This window comes from Falco punctatus, assembly GCF_963210335.1.
Source record: "Falco punctatus genome assembly, chromosome: 17".
Taxonomy (NCBI): domain Eukaryota; kingdom Metazoa; phylum Chordata; class Aves; order Falconiformes; family Falconidae; genus Falco; species Falco punctatus.
In genome coordinates, this window is record NC_137597.1 from 3,387,525 (window position 1) to 3,415,270 (window position 27,746).

General features: G+C 62.8%; 1 protein-coding gene across 5 annotated transcripts; it reads left to right on the forward strand.

The window, feature by feature from the left end:
- Window positions 1-27,695, forward strand: TEAD3 (TEA domain transcription factor 3). 5 transcript variants are annotated; one of them, XM_080367131.1, is made up of 14 exons: window positions 1-219; window positions 12,834-13,090; window positions 16,075-16,139; window positions 17,983-18,045; window positions 18,177-18,239; window positions 20,800-20,811; window positions 21,146-21,283; window positions 21,516-21,559; window positions 21,673-21,734; window positions 22,117-22,250; window positions 22,370-22,543; window positions 22,735-22,875; window positions 23,111-23,263; window positions 24,884-27,695. In XM_080367131.1, the coding sequence occupies exons 2-14, from the start codon at window positions 12,955-12,957 to the stop codon at window positions 24,995-24,997; spliced, it is 1,299 nt and encodes a 432-aa protein (XP_080223257.1). In that variant the 5' UTR covers window positions 1-219; window positions 12,834-12,954; the 3' UTR covers window positions 24,998-27,695. The 5 variants fall into 5 exon arrangements, with proteins under 5 accessions (XP_080223257.1, XP_080223258.1, XP_080223260.1 ...); XM_080367132.1 differs by having other exon boundaries at window positions 12,837-13,090; XM_080367134.1 differs by lacking the exon at window positions 17,983-18,045 and having other exon boundaries at window positions 2-219.
- Window positions 27,696-27,746: the final 51 nt, after the last annotated feature.

The following is a 27,746-nucleotide window of genomic DNA, read 5'->3' on the forward strand; positions in this document are numbered from 1 at the left end:
GAGGAAGGCCGGGGGGGAGGGCGGAGGGTCGGCCCGGCCCCGCCGCCTCCTGATTGACTCCCAACTTTCTGCTCCTCCCTCGCATAAACTTTCCCGTCGCTGCGCTGGCTCCGTGCGCGGACCCGGCACCCGCCGCGCTCCCGCATTCCTGCCGCCCCCCGCCCGGCCCCCGGCCCGGCCCCGGCGCCCCCGGCCCAGCCCCTCCGGAGCACGGAGCAGGTAAGGCCCGCCGAGAGCAGACCCCCGGCCCCCCTTCCTCCTCCTCCTCCTCCTCCTCCTCCTCCTCCTCCTGCGGCGCCTCCTCCCTCCCGGCCCGCAGCCCTCCGCCTGCACCCAGCCCCGCCGGGGGGACACACACACACGGCGGGGTCGCCCCAGCCCTCGCTGCCCCCCGCCCCCCCAGTGCCTCCCCCCGACGGCCGCGCATGGGGGGAAGGTGTATGTAAGCCCGTGTGGCGGGGGGCACAGCCCAGCCGTCCCCAAGGTGTCCCCAGGGTGTCCCCAATCCCCCCGGCAATGGCTCCCCAGGCTCCCGCCCCGTCGGGGCTGCCCGCTCCCCCCCCCCCCCCCCCTCCACCGCCGCCCCCCTCCCATCCTCCCATCCCCGGGGTGCGCGGCGGGCTATAGGGTTACAAAGGGGCCTTGTGTACCCTATAGCCCATACGTCGGGAGCGAGCGGGGCGCCGGGCGTTATAGTGAGGGATCAACCGCCCCGTCTGCCCCTCGGCCCAACCAGTGCCCCTCGGGGGGGGTCCCGGGGGGGTGTGTGGGGGCCACACGCGTGTCACGTTACATGTGTGTCACACGCATGTAGGGGATGACCATACGCTGACTGTATGCTAAACACTTTGTGCCTCGTCATAGGGGCGCATTGCTAACGAGGCAGCAATTAGATGTATAATTTTCAGCAGTGTGTCATCTTTATTATTATTATTATTTTATTTTTACACCCTCCTTGGGGTTGGGGTTGTTGGGTCTTTTTCCCCCCCCACAATCCCCTTGGAAGGAAAATAAGGCCAAGCCCTCCCAGTGCCACCCCCCCAAAACCGCTCAGGCCCTATGCAATGTGTTTGGCCTGTGCTGGCTGGGAAAAAAACCCATATTTTGGGGAGAAACCAGCTGGAAATGGTACCAGGACCCCCGACAGGGCGGCAGGGAGCCCGCAGCCCCATTGCTCTTCGAGGTTTGGCAGGGGCGAAGGTGAAGGCAGAGTTTTGGGGTGTTTTGGTGCTTTGTGGGGAGCCAGGGCGAGCCGTGCCGGGCGCCCGTCCCACCGGCAAAGTGATAATCTCCGGTGTCAGGCACGCCGGGGTATTTTGGGCTCCAGCGTCGTCTCTCCCCTCCTATCGCTTTACCCCGCGCGGGTACGTGCACGCCGTGAGTCAGGGCTTTGGCACTGCCCGGCCACCCTGGGGGGCCCTGTCAGCAAGGGCTTGCTACCCCCCCCCCCCCCCCCCCCCCGCCCAGTTTTGGGGTGCTCGTGATGATGGGTGGAGAACTGGGGATGTGCCAGGTTGGTGACCCCCCTCCCCATGCACCCGTTGGACCTCCACAGCCCCAAAGCCCTTCACCGCACCCGGCTTTCGGGGTGGGTCATTGGGGCGGGCTGGTCCTGGGGATGGGAGGAAGGGGGTCCCCAAACTGGATGGGAGGGTCAGGGCTCGCCAAGGTCACCCAGCGGTGAAGTTGGGGGAGAAATGGGTGAGGGGTGGCGGGGCTGGGACCCCGCTGTGAGGCAGGTGACGGTCACCGCAGCGCTGCCTGAGCAGCGTTCCCGGCACTGCCCCACCGGAGAGGATGGGCACGAGCGTTGCGTTGGGAGACGACGCTGGATTTGGCCCTGTTGGGTTTGCAGAGCCAGTGTCCCGATGGGAAGGGGCTGTGGATGGCTGTGGGGTGAGCAGCCGCCCCCTCCCCGCCGGGTGACACGGGGGACGTTCCCGTCCCCAGGGGACCTCGGGCACCCAGCTCCCTCCCCGGGGCGGGCAGGCAGCTGGCACCACACTGGCTTTTCTAACAAAAATAACCCTTCCAAAGCGGCGGGCTCGGCGGCGGGCTGCAGCTGCCTTGTATAAGTGGTACCCAGGTATCTCAAGGACCCTCGTCCCGACCGGGGTGACTACGGCGTCAGGGCTCGGCTGGGAGCAGGGGGATGCTTCGACCGTGGCATTTTGGGGGGCAAAGGGGTACAGAGACGAACCCTCTGCCAGCCATCCCACCTCTAACATCCCCCTCCAGCAAAGCAAACCCCCTTCCAGCCTCCACGTCCATCCGTAACAGGGACTTGCATCCATTTCCCATGATGTATGGTCACTGTTTATCACGATACCAGGAACAGCATCTCCTTTTAATTGCCATTTAACCCCCATCTTGCCACCACCGAGCAGGTCGGGAGGTGAGTCCCGGCGGCCCCAGCATTGTGCCGAAGGAAGGAGCCTTTTCCCAGCGGTGCGTGAACAAGCCGTGGCTCTGGGGAGGTGGGGGTGACAGTGGTAATCAGCTATAATTAATGTATTAAAAAGTAAGTAACCGCGCAGCTCCTGTCAAACACACAGCGAGCGCCGAGGCCGGTGGCAGGTGAGGTCGGTGGTGGGAGCGATGCGGGCACACAGCGGCTGGAAAGGGGGGAAATGGGCAATTTTAGGTTGTTTTCAGGGGGAAAATGGGTTTTCCTGCCTTAGTTGCTCTTCTGTCTGTGCGAGTGAAGGATGGGGGGGAAGAGAGGAGGACGAGCTGCAAAGCCCTAACCAAGGGTGCTGCTGGGATTTGCGTGGCAAGAGCCATCCTGGCGCTCTTCGTGGGGCTGGGATCCCTCTGGCCATCGCCAGACGGGATGGATGCTGTCCAAAAACTGGCCCATCTCTTGGAGCTTCTCTTATTAAATCCTTGACAGCAATTGCAAGGGGCTTGGCGGGGCTGCCACGGTGTTTGCACCACCTTGGGCGCTGCTGGTGGATGGGATATAACCAAATACATTTGATTTTGGGAGCTGCCATCCCCGGGGGGGTTGGCTGGGTGGCCAGGCCACGCTCTGAGCGTCTCAGCTGCGCGTCCGAGGTGTTATTTGGGGTCAGTGCCCAGGCTGGGAGCGTGCCGGGGCGGCGCGGCGGCTGAGCCCAGGCACCTGCGTGTTGTGGTCGGGGCAGGCACCTGAAGCGCATGGGCGTTCGTTATTGCCACCGTCACGTGGCGGCTTATGAAATGTTTTTTTGGAGGGAGGGAGGGAGGGAAGGTAATGATGGGGTGAGCCAGCGGGGCCGTGCCCCGTGCCAGCCTGCAGCGGGCATGTGGCAGGATCGGGCCCCCCCTCCCCCTGTGATAACACACGGCCGTATCCTGCTGCGGGTCTGGACATGCCGCTACAACTCCCGGTGCTTCGGTTTTCCCCGCCTGTGAAATGGGAGCGAGGGGCCCTGGGAAAAGCTCCTGGCGGTGCTGGATGGCCGCTCGCCTGCCTGGGTGTGTGTGGGGAGCAGGGGATCATCCAGCGCCGGGTGCTGTTGCAGGGTTTCGTGGTGAGCACACGTGTCTGAGCCCTTCGGAGGTGTCAGGCCATGAACCCCAGGGGTGGCAGCTGGTGGCCCCGCGGGGACAGCCTTCACGTAGGGCTCTACATTGGCACAACTGATGGCATCCTGCAGGTGAAGGGTCCGGAGAAATACGAGTGTCCAATTGTGTGAAGCACGTCCTGTCCCGGTGGTGCAAATCCCACCGGAGCGTGTCCCCTCACCTGGTCGTGAATGGATGCAACGCTCCGGTGTCCCCAGCATCCTCCATTGCATGCCACGAGACAGCAGCGGTACAGAAACCCGCCGTGCCCCCTAGCACATACCCCTGCCACCTTCCCTGGTGTGTCACGAGATGTGCCAGGTCTCAGCTGGCCAAAGCCAGCCCGGAGCTCACCCTCGGCCGGCTGTCCCTCACTAGCCAGAGGCACAGGAGGTGACTTCAGCCCGCTTCAGGGCTGCGCTTCACCCTGTAAGAAATAACACCGGGAAAAGCTTGCTCGCTTGTGGCTTGTGGCTGGCAGGTGAGATGCAAGCGACGGAGGAGGCTGGTTTATCCCCTTCCCCTTCGCCGCCGGCGGGATCAGTAGGGACCCGGAGCGTGTGTTGGCAGAGCTCCCCTGGCTGCGGGGGGCGGCCAGGGATGGGACGGCAGAGCTGGAGCTAATTTTAGGAGGTGGGCAGAGCCTCGGGGGAAGCAGCCGGCTGGAGGGATGTGTCACGCCACGGTGCCCCTGAGCACGGAGCGTGCTGGGGGTCCCTGCGTCTGAAGGTGCTGCCCTGGCCTGGGAGGGTGGCCCGCGGTGGCAGCCCAGCTTTCCACGTCGGGGAAGAGCCGTGCCACTGCCGCTGCCCCGGCTGCTGGAGCGGTGATGGGTCTGGGACACACGGAGGAGCAATGCCCCGGACGCTGGGACTCCTGGTTTGCATTACCCAGCGTGCGGTTGAGCCCTGCTCTGCTCCGTGCCTCAGTTTCCCCGTGGCCGTCTTGCCGGCGCTCCCCCCCGGCGGGGTGCGGTGGAGGCAGGAGGGCTGGCCGGGCTCGGGGATCCTCGCCTGGGAGCGCCAAGCCTTATTATTTCCCCACGACTGTCTCCTCCTCGCTCCTCGTAAAATTAGATCCAGCTGTTCACAATAGCCACTAACTTCTCTCCGGAAGATGTTCAAAGTTTACAGACGCGGAGCGGAGTGCGTGGAGGATGGGCTGCCGTTCCCATGCCAGCTCCTCGCCGCCCGCCCTTCCCCCAGAGGCAGCCAGCTCCTGCCTTTCCCCCCCTCTTTGGCTTAGGCAATTCGGGTTTGGGAAAAAGCACACCCGCACGCAGGCACGCGAGCCCCCAGCCCAAGCGAGCGTCGGGTTTTTATTAGCGGGGTGATCTGGGCGCTCGGCAGTCCAGGAGCAAAGGTCTGGTGCAAGAGCCTGCTTTTTTCCCTGCCCGGCTTCTTGCCCACATGTTGGGGGATGAGTTGGGCAGGGTGCTCGCTTGATGCTCCTCACCAGTGCCTGTGGTCACCTGTGGCACGGGGTGACCGCTGTGCTCAGTGCCAAGGCAGCATCGTGGAGCGGAGGGTCGGGGTCCGGCTCCGCTGTTTGGGTACCAGTGTGCCAGGCAGGGGGCTAGCGCATCGTGCCAGGCTCTCCGGCACTCTTGGGCCATGCTTCTTGCTGGAGCTCCTTCTTTTACCAAGAATACTGCCTTCGTGTATTTTTAGCAACTTTCCTCCCCGAGGATTCCAGAGCAATTTTTCAATCTGCGGGAGCGGGAGTCGCTGTGCCCGTTTCCAGCTCTCGGCGCAGGCGAGAGGGGCTGGAGAAGGCGATGCTCCACCGCGGGCACCCGGCACGCTCCTGGTGTGCACAAGGGTTTGCTTGCTGGGCCGGTCAGGGCTGATGTCACACATTAAAATGCTGCTAAACCGAAATATCCCTTTCTGGGAATAAATCACCCGTGCGGTTTGCGTGGGGCAGTGCCCACCTGCCAGTGCAGCTCCTGCATTAAGCGCAGGACCTTGGTTTGGCGCTGCCCCGAGCTTTGCGAGCTCGTCGCAGGAGGGCAGGGGAACGTGCCTCCTCGCAGGGGTGACAGTGGCCAAGTGACATTGCTGTGTCGTGTTTTGCCCCGGCCTCCGGCAGCTGGGGCAGCTCCATGTCTCAGCTGGGATGGCAAACCCTGGCAGGCCCCCACAGCCTCTTGTCTTGGGTGCTTGGGGGGGATCAGCTCTCACAACCCCCTGCCCTGCTGGGTTTCTCCTCCCGGTCGCTCAGCTGGGAGCACGGTGATGCTGGCTGGGCTCCGGCGGGTGCCACGGCGCGGGCAGCGGGTGCAGCTGCTCCCCGGGCAGGGTTGGGTTTCGCAGGGGTGGAGGCGGCCGGGGGCGGGTGTGAAATGCATTGCAGCCTTCCTCCTCCTCCTCCTCCTCGCCTGGCAGCCAGCAATTCCCCAGAAGACTTTTTTCCCTAGCCCTGCCGCAATGGCATAAAATGGGGTCAGCAGCACCCAAAACTCCTCCGTGGAGGCGTTTCTCCTCCCAGGAGCTGGTCCGAGGGCTGGCAGGGTACCCGGGACACCGTCCCACTGCAGGCACGGGGCTGCCTGGCCCTGGGGCTTCCCTGACCCCAGAGACCCTTGGGACAAGCGGCGCTGGGGGAGTCCCTGGGGACTTGGGACACGGATGCCCCGTGCTCGTCTGCCGGGGATGTTCGCTGAGAGACATCCCGGGATGGGTGTATTTTGGCCCAGGAGCAAGGCGAATCCAACGGTCCCCAGTGGGTGTCATGCCTGGCATTGGCCATGCCACGGGTCACCGACGCTGGGGGTGTCACGGGACGGCCGTGGCTGTGGCCTGTCCCTGGCAGGCGACACCAACCCTGTTGTTTCCATCCAGCTCGTTTCATAACGCAGAGAGCAATTAATGCTGCAAAAGCTTTCTATTTATGCGCTGCTGGGTGAAACGCCCCGTCCTGGCTGGGCAGGGCGGCCGTAATTGGGCCAGGGAGGGAAGCCGGGATACGGTGTCCGTCAGTCCCCTGCCCTCAGGTCCTGAGCCTGGAGGCTTGAGCAAAACCAGCTCAGGTCCTCCAGCAGCCGAAACCCAGCTCCACCACCCTACTGGGACTGGAGGAAGAGTTGACAGAGGGGTTGGTTTGGGCGCCCGTGGTTCTGCCGTTGGGAGGGCTGTGCCCTGGGGGGCACCTGACCCCCTCCCTCATCCCTTCCCAGATGTTTTCAGGGCAAATCGCTCTGGTTTCCTCCTTGTTCCCCCACCGCTCTTCGGGATGAGGGGTCTGAGCATCCCTCGTGCTGTTGAGTGAGGATCGGCTGCATCCCTGTGGGTCCCCGGGGCTTCGCTGGGAGCTGAGGGACCCTTTGGCTGCAGGGGTCTGGCCGGAGCTGGGGGGCACGTGCCCAGGGCGGCCCTGGCAGCACTGAGGACCCTGGTGGGATGCTGCCACGTGGCCTCCTGCGGTTTCCCCGCTCCGATTGCTTCCTGAGCCGCCCGCCAAGCCGGAAGGGACAGGAAGCGATAGAGGGGAGGAAATTAGTCGGGCTGTCTCGTGGGGAGCCGGCCTGGCGCATGGGGGGCTCCGCCACTGCCTGGGCCCCCAACCCACGCCGGGGGTCCCTTTGGGGAGAAGGTGGCTGGTCCTCCCGTCAGGGAGGTGCAAACCTGGGTGGGAGGGAGCAGGGCGACCGCCCTTCGCAAGCCGGGGAATCCCTCACCGCAGCCCCAGAGCTGTTTGGAAGAGGAGTGCGATGTAAACAAACCTTCCGCCGCCCGCCCCGCCGAGCCGGGTCTTGCTCAGCCGCTGCCGCTGGCTTCGATGGGTGCTGGGCGTCCCCGGGACGGCCACATGCCAACCGGGATGGTGCCCCTTGTGGGATCGGGGCAGGGCATGGGGTAGGGCATTCCCGAAGGGTCCCTGGGCGAGCTGCCAGGGATATGGGCTTCCTGCGAAAAATGCTCGGCTGCGGCAAGAAAAGTGCGATAGGGCCGTGCTGGGCTCAGCCCAGGGTGGCCGGGCTCCGTGCGTGGCATGTCGGGGTCTTACTGGGGTCCCCCGGGACCCCGAAGGCTTTTGGGTTTGCTTCGAAGGGCTCTCTGGAGCTGGTGTGTCGGTGCTGTGAGCAGTGTTTCTCCCGGCCTGTTCCCAGCCGTATTATGGGATGGGCAGGGGTGGCAGCAGGGACGCTGCCACCGGCCAGCGCTGCCCTTGCCGAGCCAGGGAGCACACCGATGTCCCCTGCCCACAACAGGGGCACGTTAACAAAGGTCTCTGCCTGCTGGTGGACCCCCAGCCACCTTCTTGCTGAGCCCTGATGTGCCGGGGGGCGCAGGGAGGAGCCGGGGTGCCCGGGAGCCTCACCTTTGGGATTTGCTTATATGGGATCATCCAGAACCTGTTGTGTGACGGAGCAGCCCCTCTCCACGTCCCCACAGGCGGGCTGTCCCCAGGGACCTCGTCGCAGTGGGACTCCCCAGCCCCCCTCCCAAGCCAGCCCTGACGGGGGGCTGCATGCTCAGCACCAGAGAGGATGGGGGCTCCTTTCCCCCTTCACCCCTGGGATCACGGTGATGGGAAGAGGGTGACGGTGGCCTCACACGTCCCCCCACCGGGGCCGGTGCAGGCGGCAGCGCTCTGCCTGTGCCGGTGCGAGGCTGAGCACCGCGCTGTGCCGCGCCTGCCCGGGCTTGCCGGTGAACTTTTATCCTTTCGCCGTGGGGTCTGGGTGCAGGGGCGGAGGGAGGAGGGCTGGATCGCCCTGGGCCCCCTGCATGGGAAGGCGGGATGGAGCTGGGATGCAGCTGGACCCCCGTACCAGAGTCTGTTGGCCCACCCAGTGTCCCCAGCATCGCGGGGGATCGTCCCATGGGGTCCTGGTGCTGCTCCGCTGTGGGTCAGGGGAGCCCTAGGTAAGGAGGGGACCTTGGGGCTGGATGGCGTCAGCTGGGGGGGCCATGCTGTGCCGCAGGACCCCTCCTGCAGCAGATGGTGGTGGCCGTGCCCTGCATCCCCGGCATTGCGGGGGGATGCTGTGGCAATAACCACCCCAGTTTGCAAAGAGTGGCAGCTGGGGGGCTGCACCCAAGAAGGGGTGATGCTGGCACTGGCACCAGCCGGGAGGACAGGGGTGGCCGGGGCCAGCAAGGAGTGTGTCACAGGGTGTTTGTCCCTGTGCCGTGACACTGGCCAAGGTAGGGCTGGGTGGCATCACCCCGTTGCTTGGGCAGCCCCCGGTTCTTTGCTGGGTGCCCGGTGCAGCCGGGATGCAGGGGCTTGGGGCAGGGCGGGGGCTGCCAGGGCTGTGCCTGAGATGGGGCGTGAGTTGGGGCAACGCTTGTGGGGCTCAGCGTGCAAGGGAAGAGGAACACACCGTTCCCCCCAGCTCGAGAGCATGGGACAGGGATGGGGGCAGGGTGCTGTCCTGCACCGGGGGGCTTTGCAGGGGCAACAGGCCCCACAGCCCCTGGCTCCGAGCAGCGATGTCCCCATGCTCCCAGGCCCAAGTGCTCTTCCTCGTGCCATCCCGCATGCCCCCGACCCGATCCCTATCGTGGCTGGTTGTGCTGGTCCCGACAGCACCCTGCTCCTGACCTCAGCGCCCGCGCCCAGCCCCAGCAGGATGCCCACTGCACCGCTCCAACCACAGCCGCTGCCTCCAGAATATTTCCTTCCCCCGACTCACCAGAAAACACCCATCGCCCGAGCATCCCTCCCTCTTTGCAACCACCCTTGTTGCTTTCCCAGGGTGTAGAGAAGCTTCTTGTTGCTTTTCCAAGCTCTCCAGCCCCAAGCAGCTCTCCCAACCCGGGGTTTCCCTCGCATCCCCTACACGAGGTGCCGGAGCCGAGCTCTGTGAGCCTGTGGGAATGCTGTCCCCATCGTCCCCATCGTGGGAATGCCGTCCCCATCTCCTGGCACAGCCTTGGCCTTGCAGGGAGATAAGGGCTGCCTCGGCAGCATCCTCCCCTGCCCGCTGCGGGCACCCGTCTCACCCGTGCGGGGGGACCTCGTGGGCGTGCAGCCCTCCTCCAGCACCCTCTAAACCCTGGGGCTGGAGCGTGGCACCCCACGAAGGCAGGGTGCAGAGGGGCGGGTGAGTGAGCACGGGTGCCAGCGAGCATCCCTCCTCCCGGGGGCAAGCATCCCCACTGCGCATCAGTGGTCCACGGAGATGCCTGTGCCCTGGGAGGGGGCTTCTCCCCCTGGTCCCTGGGGAGCAGCTGGGAGGCAGGAGCTGGTGACATGTTTTCTGGCAGGTCCGGTCCCCTCCCTGCCCGGAGCAGGTCTGGCCAGCGGTCCCTCCGCAGGCTGTCCAGCCATGCCGGTTTCCTAATTGCTCCTGTTGTTGGTGTTTTGTAAGGGCTGGGTGGAGCGCAGAGCTCGGCCATGCCTTGCGTCAGCGCGGTGCCTTGCACCCTCCCTCCAGGAAATCCAGTGTCTCGGCCTGGCCAAAAGCAGGTTCCATGGAGGAGGAGGAGGAGGAGGAGGAGGAGGAGGAGGAGTTGTTGCTTCCTCTCACCTTGGCCGTGGCCCCAGCATCACCCTCCCTTTTCTCCCGGCTTCCCCGAAAAGGCTGGGCTGGGGTTTCCCTGCTGGGGGGGCAGTGGGGTGGGAGGGGGCTGGGGGTGCTGGGGGAGTGTTGGGGAGCTCCTGGGGAGGGGGGGATGTGTGCCGCAGGCAAGGTGTGTGGGCAGCTGGCACCCCGCCTGTGCACGTGATGCCCGGTGTGGGGACAGTGACCCAGGGCACTGGTCACGCTGCTTGTTCCAGGATCCTGCCTGCAGTGGTGAATCCAGCCCTATAGATTTGCTTTCAGCCCTATAGATTTGCTTTCGGCCCTATAGATTTGCTTTTGGCCCTATAGCTTTGCCTTTGGCCCTATAGCTTTGCCTTTGGCCCTATAGCTTCGCTCTTGGCCCCAAAAGCACCCATCAGTCAAGGTGGGCAGGGGGTCTGGTGGGTCCCTGCAAAGCCACCCCCCAGCACCAGCTTTTGGGGTGACTGATGGCAGCCCCGTGGGGTCCCGGGATGTTGCCAACTCCCAGCCTGGCGCGGGGCTGCAGGGTCCCAGGCCACTGCAGGATCTTGAGGCTGGGGGCTCCTGAGCTGCCATGGTGCAGCTGGGGGGGTCTTGGGCTGCTGGGGGGTTCCAGGCCACTGTGGGATCTTGAGGCTGGGGGCTCCTGAGCTGCCATGGGGCAGCTGGGGGAGGTCTTGTGCTGCTGGGGGGTTCCAGGCCACTGTGGGCTCTGGGGTCACTGGAGGACCATGGGGTCTGGGGACTGTGGGGTCTCAGGCTGCTGTGGGGCAGCTGGGGGGTCTGTGGTTTCCCCCTGTCTGGGGATCCTGGGCTGCTGTGGGGCAGCTGGGGCTCAGTGCCTGGCCGAGACAGCTGCACCCCACACTGGGACAGAGCTGAGCTGTTGGGGGGGGGGGAGTTGGGGGGTCCCGCTGTGGCTACCCTCCCCGTCCCTGCCCAGTGCCTTGTCCCGGTGTCCCCCTGCCCTCCCACCCCCACCACCCCGCTGGGTTTGGATGACATCTCCCTCCTGGGGGCTGCCCCACGGAGCACCCCAGCAGCAGGCACAGCTGCCATGCATGGGACTCGGGGTGTCGCAGGAGTCAAGGTGCAGGGGCTCGGGGTGCCGTGGGGCTCAGGATGCCGTGGGACTCGGGGTGTCACAGGAGTCGGGGTGCAGGGGCTCGGGGTGCTGTGGGACTCGGAGTGTCACAGGAGTCAGGGTGCAGGGTCTCGGGGTGCCGTGGGACTCAGGATGCCGTGGGACTCGGGGTGTCGCAGGAGTCGGGGTGCAGGGGCTCGGGGTGCCATGGGACTTGGGGTGTCGCAGGAGTCGGGGTGCAGGGGCTTGGGGTGCCGTGGGGCTCAGGATGCCGTGGGACTCGGAGTGTCACAGGAGTCGGGGTGCAGGGGCTCGGGGTGCCGTGGGGCTCAGGATGCCGTGGGACTCGGGGTGTCGCAGGAGTCGGGGTGCTGTGGGTCTCGGGGTGCTGTGGGACTCGGGGTGTTGCAGGAGTCAGGGTGCAGGGGCTCGGGGTGCCGTGGGACTCAGGATGCCGTGGGACTCGGGGTGTCGCAGGAGTCGGGGTGCAGGGACTCGGGGTGCCGTGGGACTCGGGGTGCTGTGGGGCTCGGGATGGTGTGGGACTCGGCGTGCCACGGGACTCGGGGTGCCACAGGCCTGTCCAGCACCGCCGCCGCCATCCCGCTCTTGGCCGGCCGGCTCGATCCTACAATCCAGTTCTCCTTATTTGGCCACAGTGCTCGGCAAGAGGGGGAGCAGCATGCGGGGGGGACAGCGGGCAGGGGCGGGTGGCGGGGACCGGAGGGGCTGACATCACATCACGGCGAGGGAGAGAGATGGGGAGAGTGGGGCGGGGGGGGGGGGGGGGGCGAGAAGTTTCTTTTTTTATAAAAGGAAAAAAAAAAAAAAAAAAAAAAAAAAAAGAAGGCCTCGCAGCGCGCTTGAGCCAGCGGGGCTGCTTGCAGTTCCTTTAAAAGGAGATGTCTGCGCCGAAGACCTTTGTACACTCCCAGCCGTCCGGGAAGCGCAGCAGCGCAGGAGACACCTCTCCGCTCCCACCGCCGGCAGCTGCCGCCAAACATGTTATTGCAAAACACTGCGCCGGGAGCCGGGCAAAAGGAGGAGGAGGAGGAGGAGGAGTGTTGAAGGCTCCCCGGCATCACCCGCCACTTGGGGAGCACCCAGCGCCCCGGCTGAGCATCCTCGGGGTGGGGGGCCTCTGCCGGTGCCAGGGGTAGGGCTGCCGGAGGGTTCTGGCCGCCTGGTTTCCATTAGCGGGGTCTGGCTTGGAGCCGCCCAGCGTCTCCCTTCAAATCCCAACTCTGCCTTTGCCAGAATTTTTGGGGCTGGGGGTGATGTTGGGCACGGCTCGCCCAAGGAGGCGGTGGGGTGGCAGTGGGTGCTGGTGCGGGGTCAGGGCTCGCAGGCTGCGGGGCTGCTGCCACCCCGTCCCGAGGTGTCACCCGTGGGTGCCGAGTGCCCGAGCTCCTCGTACGGATAATGCGGTATCTGGGCTGTTTCCTTCCCAACCTTTATTTGGGGGGACCCTGGGTGGTCGCTCGTGGCTTGGATTTGGGGGTACTCGTGGAAATCATGGCTCTGCCCCCCAGGAAAGCCTGTGTGTGCCTCTGATGCCCCACACCGGGATGCTGCTCCCAGCCCTGGCTGTGAGTGGGGACAGGGCCAGCACTGGGGACAGACCTGGGGCCGTGCTGTCACTGCAGCCCCATACCACCAGCAAGGGGTCTCGGGGGCTGATGGGTGTCCCCTGTGTCCCAGCAGGTTGTCGCGTGTCCGTGGGGGCTCAGGGTCGGAGCCCAGAGCAGCCAGCACCATAGCGTCCAACAGCTGGAACGCCAGCGGCAGCCCCGGGGAGGGGCGGGAAGATGGCCAGGACGGCATGGACAAGAGTCTGGACAATGATGCCGAGGGCGTGTGGAGTCCGGACATCGAGCAGAGCTTCCAGGAGGCGTTGGCGATCTATCCCCCCTGCGGCCGGCGGAAAATCATCCTCTCGGATGAGGGCAAGATGTACGGTGAGTGGTGGGGGCAGGACGGAACGGCTGGGGGTGAAGCAAAACCTCCTGCCCCAAACCCACACCGGGGCATCGCCCTCGAGCACCCCCCCAACCCCAAAAGCAGCTTCCCCAGGTGCATCCCGGAGCTGGACCGGGGAGGTGGCAGTGACCCACGTCCCCTCCCTCTGCGCTGGCTCTCCCTCCCGCTCCCTCCCTCTCTCGGCCCTGCCGGACCAACTGGTTTGGTGAAGCCGTCAGGCAGGGAGCGGGTGCGGGCAGGGAGCGGGTGCGGGCAGGGAGCGGGCGCAGGGCTGCGGGGCCAGCGCCAACCCTCCCGCTCCCATGCGCCTCCGCATCGCTCCCCAAACCTCCCCCAACCGGACCTGGTGGCGGGCAGCACCCGGTGACGAGGGCCACCCACCCGCCCCCGGCCACCACCGGCACCCTGCTCAGCTGTGGGTGACTTTGTTGGCAGCAGCAGGGCTGGCGGGCCCCACTGGTGCAATGAGTTTGGGGGAGGGGGTCTCAGCCCAGTTTCTGGTGGCATAAAACACCCGTCTTGGTGGCTCTGCAACGGGAAGAGGATGAGGATGGGTGATGGAGGCAGGGGTTGATACTGGCGCACGGTGCGTGGTGCCACCAAAGAGCAGCGGAAGGTGCCATGGTGTCCCCATGCCTGCTTGGGGGCGGGCTGGTCCATCCTCCCCATCACCTCCCATCATGTCACCCCCAGGGCTAGTGACCTGAGAGCCGGGGACAGGTTGCCACGTTACTGTCACCCTGCGGTGATGAAGGCACCAGGGCCGGTGCCTTCATCCCCAGCCTCCAAAATACACCCATCCGCCCGGGATGCTGCTGTCACCGGCGATGGCTCACCCGCTGCCGGTGGGCAGAGGGGATGGGGCTTTGGGTGCCACTGTCCCTGTCCCCATGCCAGCTCCCCGGGCCCCCAGCGCAGGGCGTCGGGGCTGGGGGGAGCACAGGGCTTCCCAAGCGGGTGCATTTTTTGGATTTCTTCGGGAATAGCTGAAGTGCCGCCGGGAGCCTGGCCCTGTGCAGCACGCCGAGCCCCGACCGGTTTTTCCAGCCTTTCGGAGACATCTGGCAGCTGCTTAAAGAGGCAGCAGCCCCCGCCGGCTGCCTTTCATCTCCCCCCCATCCCCCCCCCTCCCCACCGAGACCCCCAGGACCCCCAGCTGGTGGTGCTGAGCTTACTGGGACCCCCAGGGCCACCAGTGGCACAGGCGATGCTGGCATCTGACACGAAGGTGTGCCAGTGCCACTGCTCTCCACCACTCCCCCTTTTTTGGGGGGGTCCCTTGGGGTGCCCATGGTCACGGCAGCCCGTGCCCCACTGATGCCAGCGGTGCGGGGGTGGCGGAGCAGGTGGGAGCTGGGGGGCCAGGCTGGGCACGCTGGCCCCCTGCTGCCCGCCGGGTTATTTTTAACCCAGCCTGTCCAACTGGTTCACGTGGTGGTGTCAGGGGAGAGGAATTTGGGGAATGTGGTAATTTGGAGGAGGACGTGCCCTCTCGGAGGGAATGGCACGGGCCTGGGTGAATCACGGGGGACAGGGACAGGGTGCGCGGGCACAGGGTGCGAGGGCGCAGCCCGGGGTGGTGGCTGGGACGTCATGCGAGGCAGGATGGGTGCAGGAGGCGCTTGGCGCTGGGTGCTGGGCGCTGGGTTGACTGCCCCGCTGGGGTGCACGAAGGCACCCACTTTTCTTTCCCAGATTTCTTTCCCAGGGGCTGGCTATGGGGAAGGAGAGGATGCGACTCGGGAGCGGGGTGCGCGAAGGGGGATGCTGCGGTGCTCAGTGAAGGTGCACCCCAAACGGGGGCTCAGCACCAGGGTGCCCGCAGCCCTTGGCAGCACCCCGCTGCAGGCATCAGCTCACCTGGCCCTAAAGGGCACCCTTGGGGACCTGGCCTTAATTAGGCACTAACGAGGCTGGGAGTGGCGGGCAGGATGGGAGCTGTGCTCAGGGCTGTGGGGTGGCTTGGGGGTGCCACACTGGCCGTGCAGGGGGCACCCTCATTTCCAGGACCCCCACCCACCCACCAGCTCCTGCCCAGCACGGACACCCCACAGCCATCCCAGCACAGCACCTGGCCCTGTCTGTCCCCATGTGTGTCCCCCTCCAGGAGGGCCCAGTTGCTCTGGGGCTGGGAGGGGGCTGGTTGGGGTAGAAGAGTGTGGGGGGGTGGGGGGTGTATTTTTTTTTTTTTTAAGATTTTTTTTTTTTTTTTTTTAAAGCCAAAACCCGCTCCAAGGGCATTTCGACAAGTTCCAACCGCGACCATCTGGTCCATTAAAATAAATCTGGCGTGCCTGGCCGCCCCCGTGCGCGGGGGGCGCGGCGGCGGGGGGGCCGGGGCCGGGGCTGGGAGAAGAAAGCTCCCAGCTGCTCTGACGTTTGAACATAGATTGGCCACAGCTGGCCTCTAAAATGTGGCGCAAAAGCAACTTCTGCTTCGAATTAGACCCAGGACGTTAGGAAACAGTGGTGGAAAGGCCAGCATGGCTCGCAAACGGGAAGTGGGGTGCCAGGGGGGCACCCCAGGACCCTCGTGGGAAGGGCTGCGTGGAGCGGGGTGGGTGGCTGCCCTAGGGATGGCTTTTGGGGGGTGTCCGTGGTTGCCTGTGTTTGGGGACCCTGCTGTGGTGGGGGTCTCCGGTGGCTGGCATCCCCACTCTGAGCCCCCTGCATCTAGGGGCTGGCAAACGCGGTGGGGTGGGGGCCGCCAGGTGGGTCTCACTGGCCTGGTAGGGGGGTGGCCACCCTGATGTCCCCTTGGGCCACCCCGCTGTCCCCTTGGGCTGGACAGTTGTCATGGCAGCGCCATCTCCTGGCAGTGCCTCCCTCATTAAGGACCAGCATCATCAGGCTGGGCTAGGCTGGGCTGGGCTGGGCAGGACAGGACAGGGGGGCAGAGGTGCCTTTGGGGGCTGATGCCCCCCCCGCTACCCCGGGGCTGACCCCCTGGCTCTGCCGGCAGGTCGTAATGAACTGATAGCCCGGTACATCAAGCTGCGGACGGGGAAGACACGGACGAGGAAGCAGGTGAGGACATCGCTCTGCTTTATCTCTGGAGGGGGGGTCGGGAGGGGGGTGCCATGTAAGCCCCAGGGGGGAGTGGGTGTCTGGCTGAGTTGCCCATCCTCTGTGTCCTCTCCTGGAGCCACCGTTGCTGCCAGCAGGACACTCATCCTCTGCGTGGAGCTTCGTCTGCGAGCACAAACACCCTCGGGCTGGTCTGTCCCAGCCCCATCTGGGGATGCCCTGAAATTTGGGGGGCAGGGGCAGGCAGCTCCCAGCCCCCCCACCTGGCTGGGGTCACCCCGCGGGTGACAGGAGCCCTTGGAATCTCCAGCCGAGCAGTGTGTGCGTCTGGTGCATCTCTTCCCTGCTCCACCCGGATCCAGAGACCGGTCCCACCTCTGCCCCTTGCCAGACTTTATGGCGCTTGTGCCAGGCACCACGGTGAGGGCACCCCCAAAGCCCCCGGCCCGAGAGCAAGGCACCCCCATCCCGGCCAGGGGACGGGCTGTGTGGTGGTGCTGGTCCTGGGGGGCCCGGAGCTACGGCAGAGCCCTTGCCCCAACCTCGCTGCCCTGGTGCTGGGCAGGCAGCGTGCGGGCAGGATGCTGGCAGGGCAGGGGGCACGCGGTGGTCCGTCGCCTCACAGCGTGTAGGCAGGGTCGCATCCATCCCGGCTGCAAGCCCTCGCTGCACCCGCGTGCCAGAGACCCCACCAGTGGGGTGCTGTGGCCCTCAGTGGGACATGTCCATGTGTCACGTGTCTGGTGGCTCTTCCTTCCATCTTTGTCCCCAACCAGCAGCCGTGCTGCCTGTCCCGGCAGAGCCAGGGTGCGTCTCCCCCCGTGGGGGGATGGATGTGTTTGGGGCATGGGGACACTTACATTGGGACTGTCCCCTGCCACGAGTCCCCACCAGGGCAGGGTGCTGGTCCCCAGGCACTGGGGGGGACATCCCTCCAGAACTGGTGCTGGAGGGAGAGAGACCAGTGTCCAGCCACCATCCTTGTGTTCAGACCAGTGTTGAGCAGCTTAAAGCCTTAACAGGACCCCCCCACCCCCCACCCCCTCTGCAGGGGGAAGGATGCAGCACTGGGCAAAAGCGATGCTCTGGGGGCACTTGGGAAAGTCACAGCAGAGAGCGCATGTGGCATTGTCCCCTCTGCGTGGTCATGTCATGGACAGCCTGGTGTCCCTTCTTGGACCGCCTGGTGCTGGTGGGAGAAAAATCTTGCCAAAATCAGCCCCGGTGCCCCCCACCCTGCCCAGGGCTCAGGGCAGGCACCCCATCCACGCTGCGCCTTTCCTGCCCCGTTTCTTTGGATCCTGCTCTTACAGGTGTCTGGACACACAAACCACCCCCCCACCCCCCCCGCGACCCTCTTCTCACCTTCCCCACCTGCAAACTCAGCAGGAGTGCAGGGGGAGTGAGCCTGTCCCTCCTGGCAGCCCCCCTGCAGCCCACCCAGGGGCACCCCAAATGAGCCGGGCCGGGTGTTGAGCGCTGGGTGCAGGCAGCACCCCATTGCGCTCGCAGGGGCCGGGGGGGCTGTCCGGCCGGGAAGCCCAGAGAGATGGTAAACGTGGATGCTCCAACTGCGGCAGCTTCACTCTGAGGAGCTTCACCCCACCCGGGGGGGGGCACAAACCAGCATCCATCAGCACAGCACCGAGTACCCCTCCCCCCGATTTTCCTCCCTTCAGCTCGCGGCAGGCGCAGGACCCTCAGCATCTCCAGGAGCATCAAGCCCCGCGCGCTTCCCCCGGTCTCCCCGCTCCCTTCCCCGGGAAGAGCATCCCACCTTGCCGGGGGAACATATCTTCACACTGTCTGTATTTTCCTTTCCGAACGGCGTGGCGGGCGCTAGGTGTCCAGCCACATACAGGTTCTAGCTCGGAAGAAGGTGCGGGAGTACCAGGTTGGCATCAAGGTACGTTGGCGCCCTTGCCCAGGTGTCCGCGGCGGTGTCTCTGTGAGCATGGGCAGCCCCTCTCCTTCCTTCTCCTTTCCTCTGGTTGACGGCTCTGCTGTTCCCCCTCTCCTTCTGCTCTCTCTCTGCAGGTCTCTAGCCACTTGCAGGTTCTTGCCCGACGGAAATCTCGGGAGATTCAGTCCAAGCTGAAGGTACGCGTGTCCCCCCCCACCGCCCCGCCTGGCCCCCCCGCCTGCTGACAACTAACGCGCTCGGCTCTGCCATGTGCCGCTTGCTTTCCTTCGTTACCTCTCCTTTTTGGTGGTTTTTTTTCTTCCCCCTCCCTTGGCTCCTGGGACCGGCAGGTTTGTAGAAGCATCATTGCAGGATACCCAGAGAAAAGTGCAAAGTATGGGGTGGCGGACCCCTTTCCTCTCCCCCAGGAGGGTGACTTTGGGTGCCAGATCCCCTCCTTTCACCCAGGCAAGGGCTCCGCCGTGGGAAAATGGGGGTTTAAACCCTCCTCAGGTGATGCACAAGGGCTTCCCCCTCTTTTGGGTCATCAGAGGTTTTCCCAGGAGGGGAAAGACCCCCCTGAGCAGCCAGCGAGGCAAAGTGAGGTTCAAGCAAGGGGTGCAAAGACCCTCCCCCAGCCCCAGCAGGGACCTGGCCCTGCTCACAGCGGGTGCCAGCAGGATCTGGGCAGAAGCGGGGGGTCCCTGCAGGCTGCCAGCCCGGTGGCTTGTGATGCACCAGGGTCTGAGTATGGCCCAGGTGGCACCTGGGGGATGCGGGTGGCAGGTCCGGATGGGGCCGTGGTGCTGGGGAGGGGGCACAGCGGTCCCGGGGCAGCCCATGGTCCCAGGGGCCAAGGGAGCCGAGCGAGGAAAAACTGGATCATCCTCTCTTCTCTGGTTGGCTTTTCTTTCCTTCCTTCCTCCTCATGGAGCCCGACTAACCCTTCCGTAACCGTTCCCACCGAGCTTCGTGGCGGTGATGGGGACCGTGATGATGGGTGGGGGGGATGGGCACGGGCAGGACTGGTGGCATCACCGAAGGACCGAGCCCTGCTCAGGTTGGACCCACACGGTGCAAGGTTGGGGACAGAGGGGTCCCCACTGCACAGCCACCCAGTGGGGACAGAGGGGTCCCCACTGCACAGCCACCCAGTGGGGACAGCCAGCTCCAGGCTGGGCTGCACAGCCTGGGATGCTCCAGGGTTGCTCCCTGCATCATCACACCGGAGGGCATCTCCTTGGGCAGGATCTGGGGGGAACCTGCTGCCTTCCCGAGGGTGGGGGAGCTTAGAAAACCTTTCAGCCCCTTGCCACCACCTCAGGGTCCCAAAAGCATCGCCAGCTCCCTGTCCCGGGCACTGTCCCCAAGTCTCCAGCACTGAGGCTGGGGGCGGGGGGCACTGTCAGAGCTGATGCTGGCATTCTGGTCCCCGAAGCTTTAACGCTGCCCGGGAGCCCCCCCAAGCCATGCCCTCCAAAGCCCTTCAGCAGGAGCAGGGTGCCAGGAAGGGTCCCCCTGACCAGGGGGGTCAGTTGGGAGATGGCAGGAGAAGGCAGCCAGAGCTGTCCTGGGAGGCTCCTCTGGGCTTGTCTGTCTTAAACCTGACCCCACCCCAAGGGGCAGCTGGGGACAGGGGGCAGCAGGGGCAGCAACAGCAGAAGCCTATAAAATCGAATAAAACAGAATAAAACAGGCTTTCCTTGCGGCACAGCACAGGGCATGGGGGAGCTGGAGTGACCTCATGGGCTGGAGGGATGGAGACCAGCATCCGTGGCTGCGCTCTCCATCCCTGGCTACGCTGCCTGCAGGGATCTGGCAGGGAACAGGCAGGGCAGGGATACCCCCTGAGCAATATATAAATAAATAAAAATTTTAAAAAAAAATCATAAAAATACACTGTGGATGCGAAACATCCCTTGCCAGCCATACCTGGGGGCAAAGCACTTGTCCTGCTGAACGGAGAGTCCCTCCCGTGAGCAATGCCTATATATCCTTTAAGTTGCAGTCACGTGCGTGTTAGTGCTACCCGGCGTGTGGCTGCACGCCCGCACTCCTGCCCTGCTCCAGGTGAAAAATAAATGGAGCCATTGATCCCTGAGGAGGGTTCGGAGGGAAAACAGAGGGTGGGCGATGGGACCGGCGCGCGCGTGTCCTCGCGATGCGGCTGGAGGAGCAGCCCTGTCCCCTGGGCAAGACCTCGGTGCCCTCCGCTCCTGCCCAGTGGTGCTGCGACCTCCAGAGCAAAAAAGGAAAAAGAGAAAAAGGATTGGTCTGTTCTATAAATGCCCACAGGCATAGCGGGGTTGTGCCCAGGGTCCTCCTTGCGGTGCCTGCGCTGGAATTGGTGCTGGCGTCCCCGGGGCAGCCGGGTGCCGGTGCCCTTTGCCGGGCAGGGCAGGAGCTGGGCGGCTCTTCCTCTCCATGCCAGAGCTGGGAGCTGCTGAGGAGGTTGTAAGTGGTATGAAAAGCTGTAAAGGATATTAAAGAGCCAACAACGGTGGAGCCTGGTTCGCCACAGCAGCCCTCTGAAATAGTGAGGGTCTTCGGCACCCCGTTCCCGGTGGGATTAAGGCTGGGCATCGTTGCCCACCGTATGCATCCCCTGGTGACCAGCCGGCTCGAGGGGTTTGCTTCCCAAATCAGACTGCGGTGATGAGCCGGGGTGGGGGATGCACAGCTCAGGGGGTGCACACAGTGCCTGCAGGCTCCCACCATGCTCTAACCTTTATCTTTTTTTTTTTCTTTTGCGGACAGGCCATGAACTTGGTAAGTTGAGCTTGAGTTTGTGATGCCTTTTGTTCTCCGTTGCATTTTGTCCCCTCCCACAAAGGGGCCAAACCCTGCACATCCCAGGGGGAGTGGGGACACCTTCCAGACTTGGCAGCTCTTGCCCAGGGGACACTTGGAAGCTTCAAGCCTTAATTAACGTGGGTGAATTTAGGGGTGGGGGTGGGGGGCATCCACCTGCCCTGGTCCCTCGGCCAGTCTGCACAACCGGCTCCGAGCTTTGCAAAACCTGCCGGGCACACTCAGATTGGGGTGGGGGTGGGGGTCTCAGTCTGCCCCGGTAACCCCCGTCTTCCTCCTGTGCCCCCCGCAGGACCAGGTCTCGAAGGATAAGGCTCTGCAGAGCATGGCTTCCATGTCCTCCGCGCAGATCGTGTCAGCCAGCGTCCTGCAGAACAAGCTCAGCCCCCCCCCTCCTCTTCCTCAGGCCGTCTTCTCTGCTGCCCCCAGGGTGAGGACAGCCCCGCACCCCCCCATACAGAGACACCCTGAGGTGGGGGGGACACAGGGATCCCCGTGTATGAGCTGCACAGGGGACGGGGGTGGGGGGTGACATTTGACGGCCACCCTCAGCCCTGGTGGCAGTGCAAGGGGGGGCTTTGGGGGCAGTTTGCAGCAGGTGAGGAGGGGAATTTGGGGGGGTGTCAGAAGCTGCCTGACTCTTCCTTGTGCTCTTCCCGCAGTTTTGGAGTGGGCCTATCCCAGGACAGCCTGGACCCTCTCAGGAGTGAGTACAAAACCCCTCCACTGCCTGGTGCTGGGCAGGACCCCCCCTCGCCCTTGGCAAGGGGCTGGGGTGACCTGGGCTTCGTTAACCTAATGATGCTCTTTGCTTTCCAGCATTAAACCGTTTGCACAACCAGCTTACCCCATCCAGCCACCCATGCCTCCATCACTAGCCAGTAAGTGCTGTCCTTGCCCCTGCGCAGGACCCCTGCTAGGTTCTATGTCCCCCGTCCCGGTCCAACCCTCCCACCCACAGTGCCACCCACCTGTGGTCCCCTCCCCAGCCTTGCCGGGGGAAAAACCTGGCTTTAAGCCTGACAAAAAGCCCCCTGGTGAGCAGGACCCTGCTGCTCCCAGCTGTGTCCCCCCCTCCCCAGTCCCTTTCCACCCAGGAGAGGGACCGGCACATCCCATGTTTTGGCCACCCTGTGGGAAAACCCCCATTGCTGGGAGATACAGGGCGGGGGGGGGGGATGCGGTTAAGGACAGCATTGCTGTCCCGGTCCTGGTCCCAGCTCATGGTTGCCCCCTCCCCCTCCCCATGCTCCCCCTTCCCAGGTTATGAACCCTTGGCTCCGCTCCCACCAGCCGCCTCGGCCGTGCCCGTCTGGCAGGACCGCACCATCGCCTCCGCCAAGCTCCGGCTCCTCGAGTACTCCGCCTTCATGGAGGTGCCACGGGATGCTGAAACGGTAACGGTCCCCTCTGTGTCCCCACCAGCCGGGTGGGATGGTGCCCATCCCTGCGCTTGGTGGCATCTTCGCTTCCATCTGACCTCTGGTTTTTCCTTTCCCCGCCCCGTCCCTTACAGTACAGCAAACACCTCTTCGTGCACATCGGCCAGACGAACCCCTCGTACAGCGATCCGCTGCTGGAGGCCGTGGACATCCGCCAGATCTATGACAAGTTCCCTGAGAAGAAGGGTGGCCTCAAGGAGCTCTATGAGCGTGGGCCCCAGAACTCCTTCTTCCTCGTCAAATTTTGGGTACGATGCTGGGGGAGGACGAGGATGGAGTGGGGGGTTGTCCTCCAGCCACGGGCTCGTTGCAGGTTGGGCACCCTTCTGGCAGAGTGGGAGCATCCTGGGCAGCTCTGTAAGCTGGTGTGCCCTGTCCCCATGGAGAGCTGGGTGTGATGGCACCTAATGGGACCTTCTCTCCACTCTCATCTCTCCAGGCGGATCTAAACAGCACGATCCAGGATGGGCCGGGGACTTTCTATGGTGTCAGCAGCCAGTACAGCAGTGCAGAGAACATGACCATCACGGTCTCCACCAAGGTGTGCTCCTTTGGGAAGCAGGTCGTGGAGAAGGTGGAGGTGAGTCCTGAGTCCTGCTGCACCGGGAGGAGGTGGGAATTGGGTCCACGGTGGGTCCTGGGATGGAGAAGGCCCCAGGGCTGGGTGTAGGACACATGGGTGCATGCCTGTCCCTGGGTGGAGCGGAGAGGACATCTCCGCCCTGTCCCAGTTGGCTGCCACCCACCCATGCCCGCGTCCCCCGCTGTGTTTCGGCTCCCAGGGGGTGGCTGCTCACCCCGGCTCTTCCCCGCAGACGGAGTACGCGCGGCTGGAGAACGGCCGGTTCGTCTACCGCATCCACCGGTCTCCCATGTGCGAGTACATGATCAACTTCATCCACAAACTCAAGCACCTCCCAGAGAAGTACATGATGAACAGCGTCCTGGAGAATTTCACCATCCTGCAGGTATCCTCCTTTTCCAGGGAGCATTTCCCACCTGGAGCACGGAGCCCACACTTGCATCCACCTCACCATCCCTGCTGTGTGCTGCCCAGCCCCGAGCACCCAGCCTTGGCAGTGCAAATACACTGGCTGTGCCGGACCCCGTGGTGCAACACCCCCCCAAAAAACTGGGTAGCAAATTTTTGATGGTGCAATGAAAGCGCCTGTGCCTGACCCCCCACAAGTCTCTCAGATAATGGGGAGCAAATGTTTGGTGGTACAGTTAAATTGGCTGTGCCCAAGCGCATGCAACCCCTCAAAAATTGGGTAGCAAATTTCTGGTGGTACAATTAAATTAGCTGTGCCTGAGCCCATGCAACCGCTCCAAAACTGGGTAATGAATTTTTGGTGGTGCAGTTAAAGTGCCTGTGCCCGAGCCCTTGCAAGTCTCCCAAATAATGGGTAACAAATTTTTAATGATGCAATTAAAGTGGCTGTGCCTGAGCCCATGCTACCCCTCAAAAATTGGGTAGCAAATTTTTGATGGTGCAATGAAAGTGCCTGTGCCTGAGCCCTTGCAAATCTCCCAGATAATGGCTGGTGGTACAATTAAATCGACTGTGCCTGAGCCCATGCAGCCCCTCCAAAATTGGGCAGCATATTTTTGGTGGAGCAGTTAAAGTGCCTGTGCCTGAGCCCTTGCGAGTCTCCCAAATGATGGGTAGCGAATTTATAATGGTGCAATTAAAGTGGCTGCGCCCAAGCCTGTGCTACCCCTCCAAAATTGGGTAGCAAATTTTTCATGGTGCAATTAAAGCGCCTGTGCCAGAGCCTGTGCAGCCCCCTGAATTACAGGGAGCAAATGTTGATGGTGCAAATAAAGTGTCGGTGCATGAGCCTGTCCAACTCCCCCAGATAACAGGTACCAAATTTTTGTGGTGCAATTAAATTGGCTGTGCCTGAACCCATGCAACCCCCAGATAACGGGCAGCAAATTTTTGATGGTGCAATGAAAGTGCCTGTGCCTGAGCCTGTGCAACCCCCCAGTAAGAGATAGCAAATTTGTAATGGTGCAATTAAAGTGGCTGTGCCCGAGCCTATGCTAACCCTCAAAAACTGGGTAGCAAATTTTTGGTGGTGCAATGAAAGTGCCTGTGCCTGAGCCCATGCAAGTCTCCCAGATAATGGGTAACAAATTTCTGGTGGTACAATTAAATTGGCTGTGCCTGAGCCCATGCAACCCCTCTGGAACTGGGTAACAAATTTTTGGTGGTGCAGTTAAAGTGCCTGTGCCCAAGCTTTTGCAAGTCTCCCAAATAATGGGCAGCAAATTTTTCATGGTGCAATTAAAGTGCCTGTGCCCAAGCCCATGCTACCTCTCAAAAATCGGGCAGCATATTTTTGGTGGTGCAATTAAACTGCCTGTGCCTGAGCCCTTGCAAATCTCCCAAATGATGGGTAGCAAGTTTCTAATACTGGGATTAAAGTGGCTGTGCCCAAGCCCATGCTACCCCTCCGAAACTGCGTAGCAAATTTTTGGTGGTGCAATGGCAGTGCCTGTGCCTGAGCTCGTGCAACCCCCTGTGTAACAGCATCTCCCCGTGGGCGCAGCCCCCTCCTAACACACTCTCTGCTCTGCCGCAGGTTGTTACGAACAGGGATACCCAGGAAACCTTGCTCTGCATAGCCTTCGTTTTTGAGGTCTCCACCAGCGAGCACGGCGCCCAGCACCATGTGTACAAGTTGGTCAAGGACTAGGGGCCCTCGGGGACGGGCAGGGGCACGAGGGGTGCGCAGGGGAGGGAGGGGGCCGTGCAGAAGAGCCGCCCGTGCCCGTTGCCTCATGAAAAGTCATTTGAAGAGAGGAGGAGGAGGAGGAGGAAGGAAACCAATAGCCAAAAAAGACTGACTTGTGATCGCAGATGTTTTCTACTTAGGAACAGTTTCTTTTTTTTTTTTTTTTTTTTTTTAAATAAATAAATTAAAAAAAAAAAAAAAAAAGAAGAATGGGAAAGGAAGCGTAGGGAGAAAGGAAACCTGCGTCCGGCGCTGGATGGGGAGAGACCGGCCCTCGGTGTCGCCGATGAAGGCCGGGAGCCCGCTGTGCCACTGCCAGCAGCGGGATGTCGGAGTGGAGGACGACCCCTCCTTTTGCCCCCTGCCCGGCTCAGGAGTGGTCCCGGCGCTGAGCGGAGAAGAGCGAGCACGGACGGGCTGGAGGCCGTGGCGTCACGCCAGGTCTGATCCGAAACCGGTGGGCATGGCAGTGGCCGCGGCGTCGGTGCTGCCTGGCAGAGCCCGGGTGGCAGCGGGGACATGGGGACGGACGTGCCGAGGTGGTGGCAGGTAGGAGCAGGGCAGGGCAGGGCGGTGGAGGGGGATGCTGCTGCCTCCCCAGGGACCAGCACCCGGGATGCTCCGTCTCTGTGCCCAGCTGGGGCACTGGGAGCTGGCAGCGCTGAAGGTGGGAGGGCATCGACGATGCAAACCGTTTTTTTATGGCTCATTTTATTTTTTCCTTTTTTTTTTTTTTTTTAAATTAAAGTGCTTTTTAATACTTTTTAAAGAGACACCATGCTTGTAATCAGGATTAGGACCCTCTGCCGTGTCCAGGACCGGCTCCCCTGCCACCCACCTGTGCTGGTGACTGGAGGAGGGGATGCAGCTGAGTTTGCGGGGTCGGAGCCGTGCAGGAAAAGCCGGGCACGGGGAGCTGGCTTGTGTAGGGAAGGCTTGGGGATGTCTCCACCTCTGGAATGGCTGCAGACCAGAGGCTGGTTTGTACGTGGCAGTGGGATCCCTGAGCTGTGCGGGTGCTTTCAGGGATTGCACTTGGGGGGGTTTAGCCCAGGCTAAACGCACCCCACCCCCCCCCCCGTGCTCGCTTGCTGAGGAGGAATGAGGGGAGAGCAGTGAGGGCAGATTTGCCTGATTTACTTTGCATATGTACATTTGCCATCTTTTTTTTTTTTTTTTTTTTTTTTCCTCACCTTTTTTGCCTTTTTTCTGTGTTGCCTGTTCTGGTTTTAGCTGCTCCCTGCAGCCGCTCCAAACAGCTCACGTGCATCCCGCGGGAAGCAGCTGGAGAGGTGGTTCATGCAGGGAGAAGCACCTTGTGCAATGCAGGGCCAGGCTGTGAGTGGTCAGAGTTTGGGACAGGGAGGACAGAGAGGGGACAGAGGACAGGAGGGACGCCAGGACGGGGAACTGGGTCTGCCTGGAGATATTTTTGTGGCTGCAGCCCAAAACGAGCCAAGGCAGCATGCCCAGGCTGCGGCTGCAAGGGGAGAGCATCCCCAGGGTGCAGGAGGGACACAGAGGGACAGAGGTCTGGTGTTGCAGCGGTGGCACGGAGCAGGGTGGCAGGGGGCTGGCAGGGTGACGGGGAGCCTGAGATGGGCAGCACTGGCCGGCTTTCTCGTGCTAGCAGGGTAGCAGAGGCAGGGTGCCATGGGAGGGCAGGGGTGGTTTGAGGGGTGCTGGAGCCTGGGACAGGGGGGCAAGGCGGGGGGTTGGGATCAATGCTGCCTGGTGCAGAGCAGGAACAGCCCCAGAGCTCAGGAAAGGGCCTTGGCTGCCGTCACGGTGGCACGTGTCCCACGAGGTGTGGGGACTTCAACCTCTTGCTGCTGGGAGAAGCCACCCATCCCTGTGCCTGGGCAGGGACTGGGTGCTGGGTGGAGGCAGCGAGCAGGGGCAGCTGGAGCAGGGGGGAAAGAGGGAAAAACCCAGGGAAAGGCGCCAGCATCCCATCCCGGGGCTGTGCCGGGGCTACCCGGCCGACTTCTCATATGTAGCATGGGGTTTTTTTGTTGTTGTTCCGTGGTTCTTTTGCTTTCTTCCATTTCACTCACTGATTGAAAACTCTGGGAATGAAAACTCCAAACTTCCCTGCCATAAAACACAGGCGTGCCCTGCTCCTGGCCCCGCCGGGGGACGACGCTCTTTGTTAACTGGACCGGTTTGTGCCTCCAGCATCCATCCCTGCATCCCTCCCTGCATCCCTCCTGCATCCAGCCCCCGGGGCGCCCACCCGCACCCCGCGCACACACTGCCTGGTGCCCCCACGGCCCTGGCTGGGGTTTAGCCACGATCCCAGAGACACTTTCTCAAACCCCCCCCCCAGCCCCTCCATTCTCCTCCAGTGTATTTATGAATTTCACATGAAGTACTGTTTTATTTTTTTAAAGACTTTGTAAAGCTTACCAGGGTTACAATCACCATTTTTAGAGCTGTGTCAGTCCACAATGTTAAAAATCCATTTTTTTATGTATTATATTTTTTGTGTATTTTTTTTTTAATCCAGCTGTGATGGGTTGTATCATATATTTGTTGTGTTTACTGTATCTGTCCAACTTCAAAGAGAGGAGACTGTGGAGCTCCGAGAAAACTACAGTCTGCTGAAAAAAAAACAACCAAAAAAACATTAAAATTATTTGTTCATGGGTTGGCTCAAGTGGTTCTGAAGTTCATACTTTTTTATTTCCTGTGGTTTTCTTTGACAGCC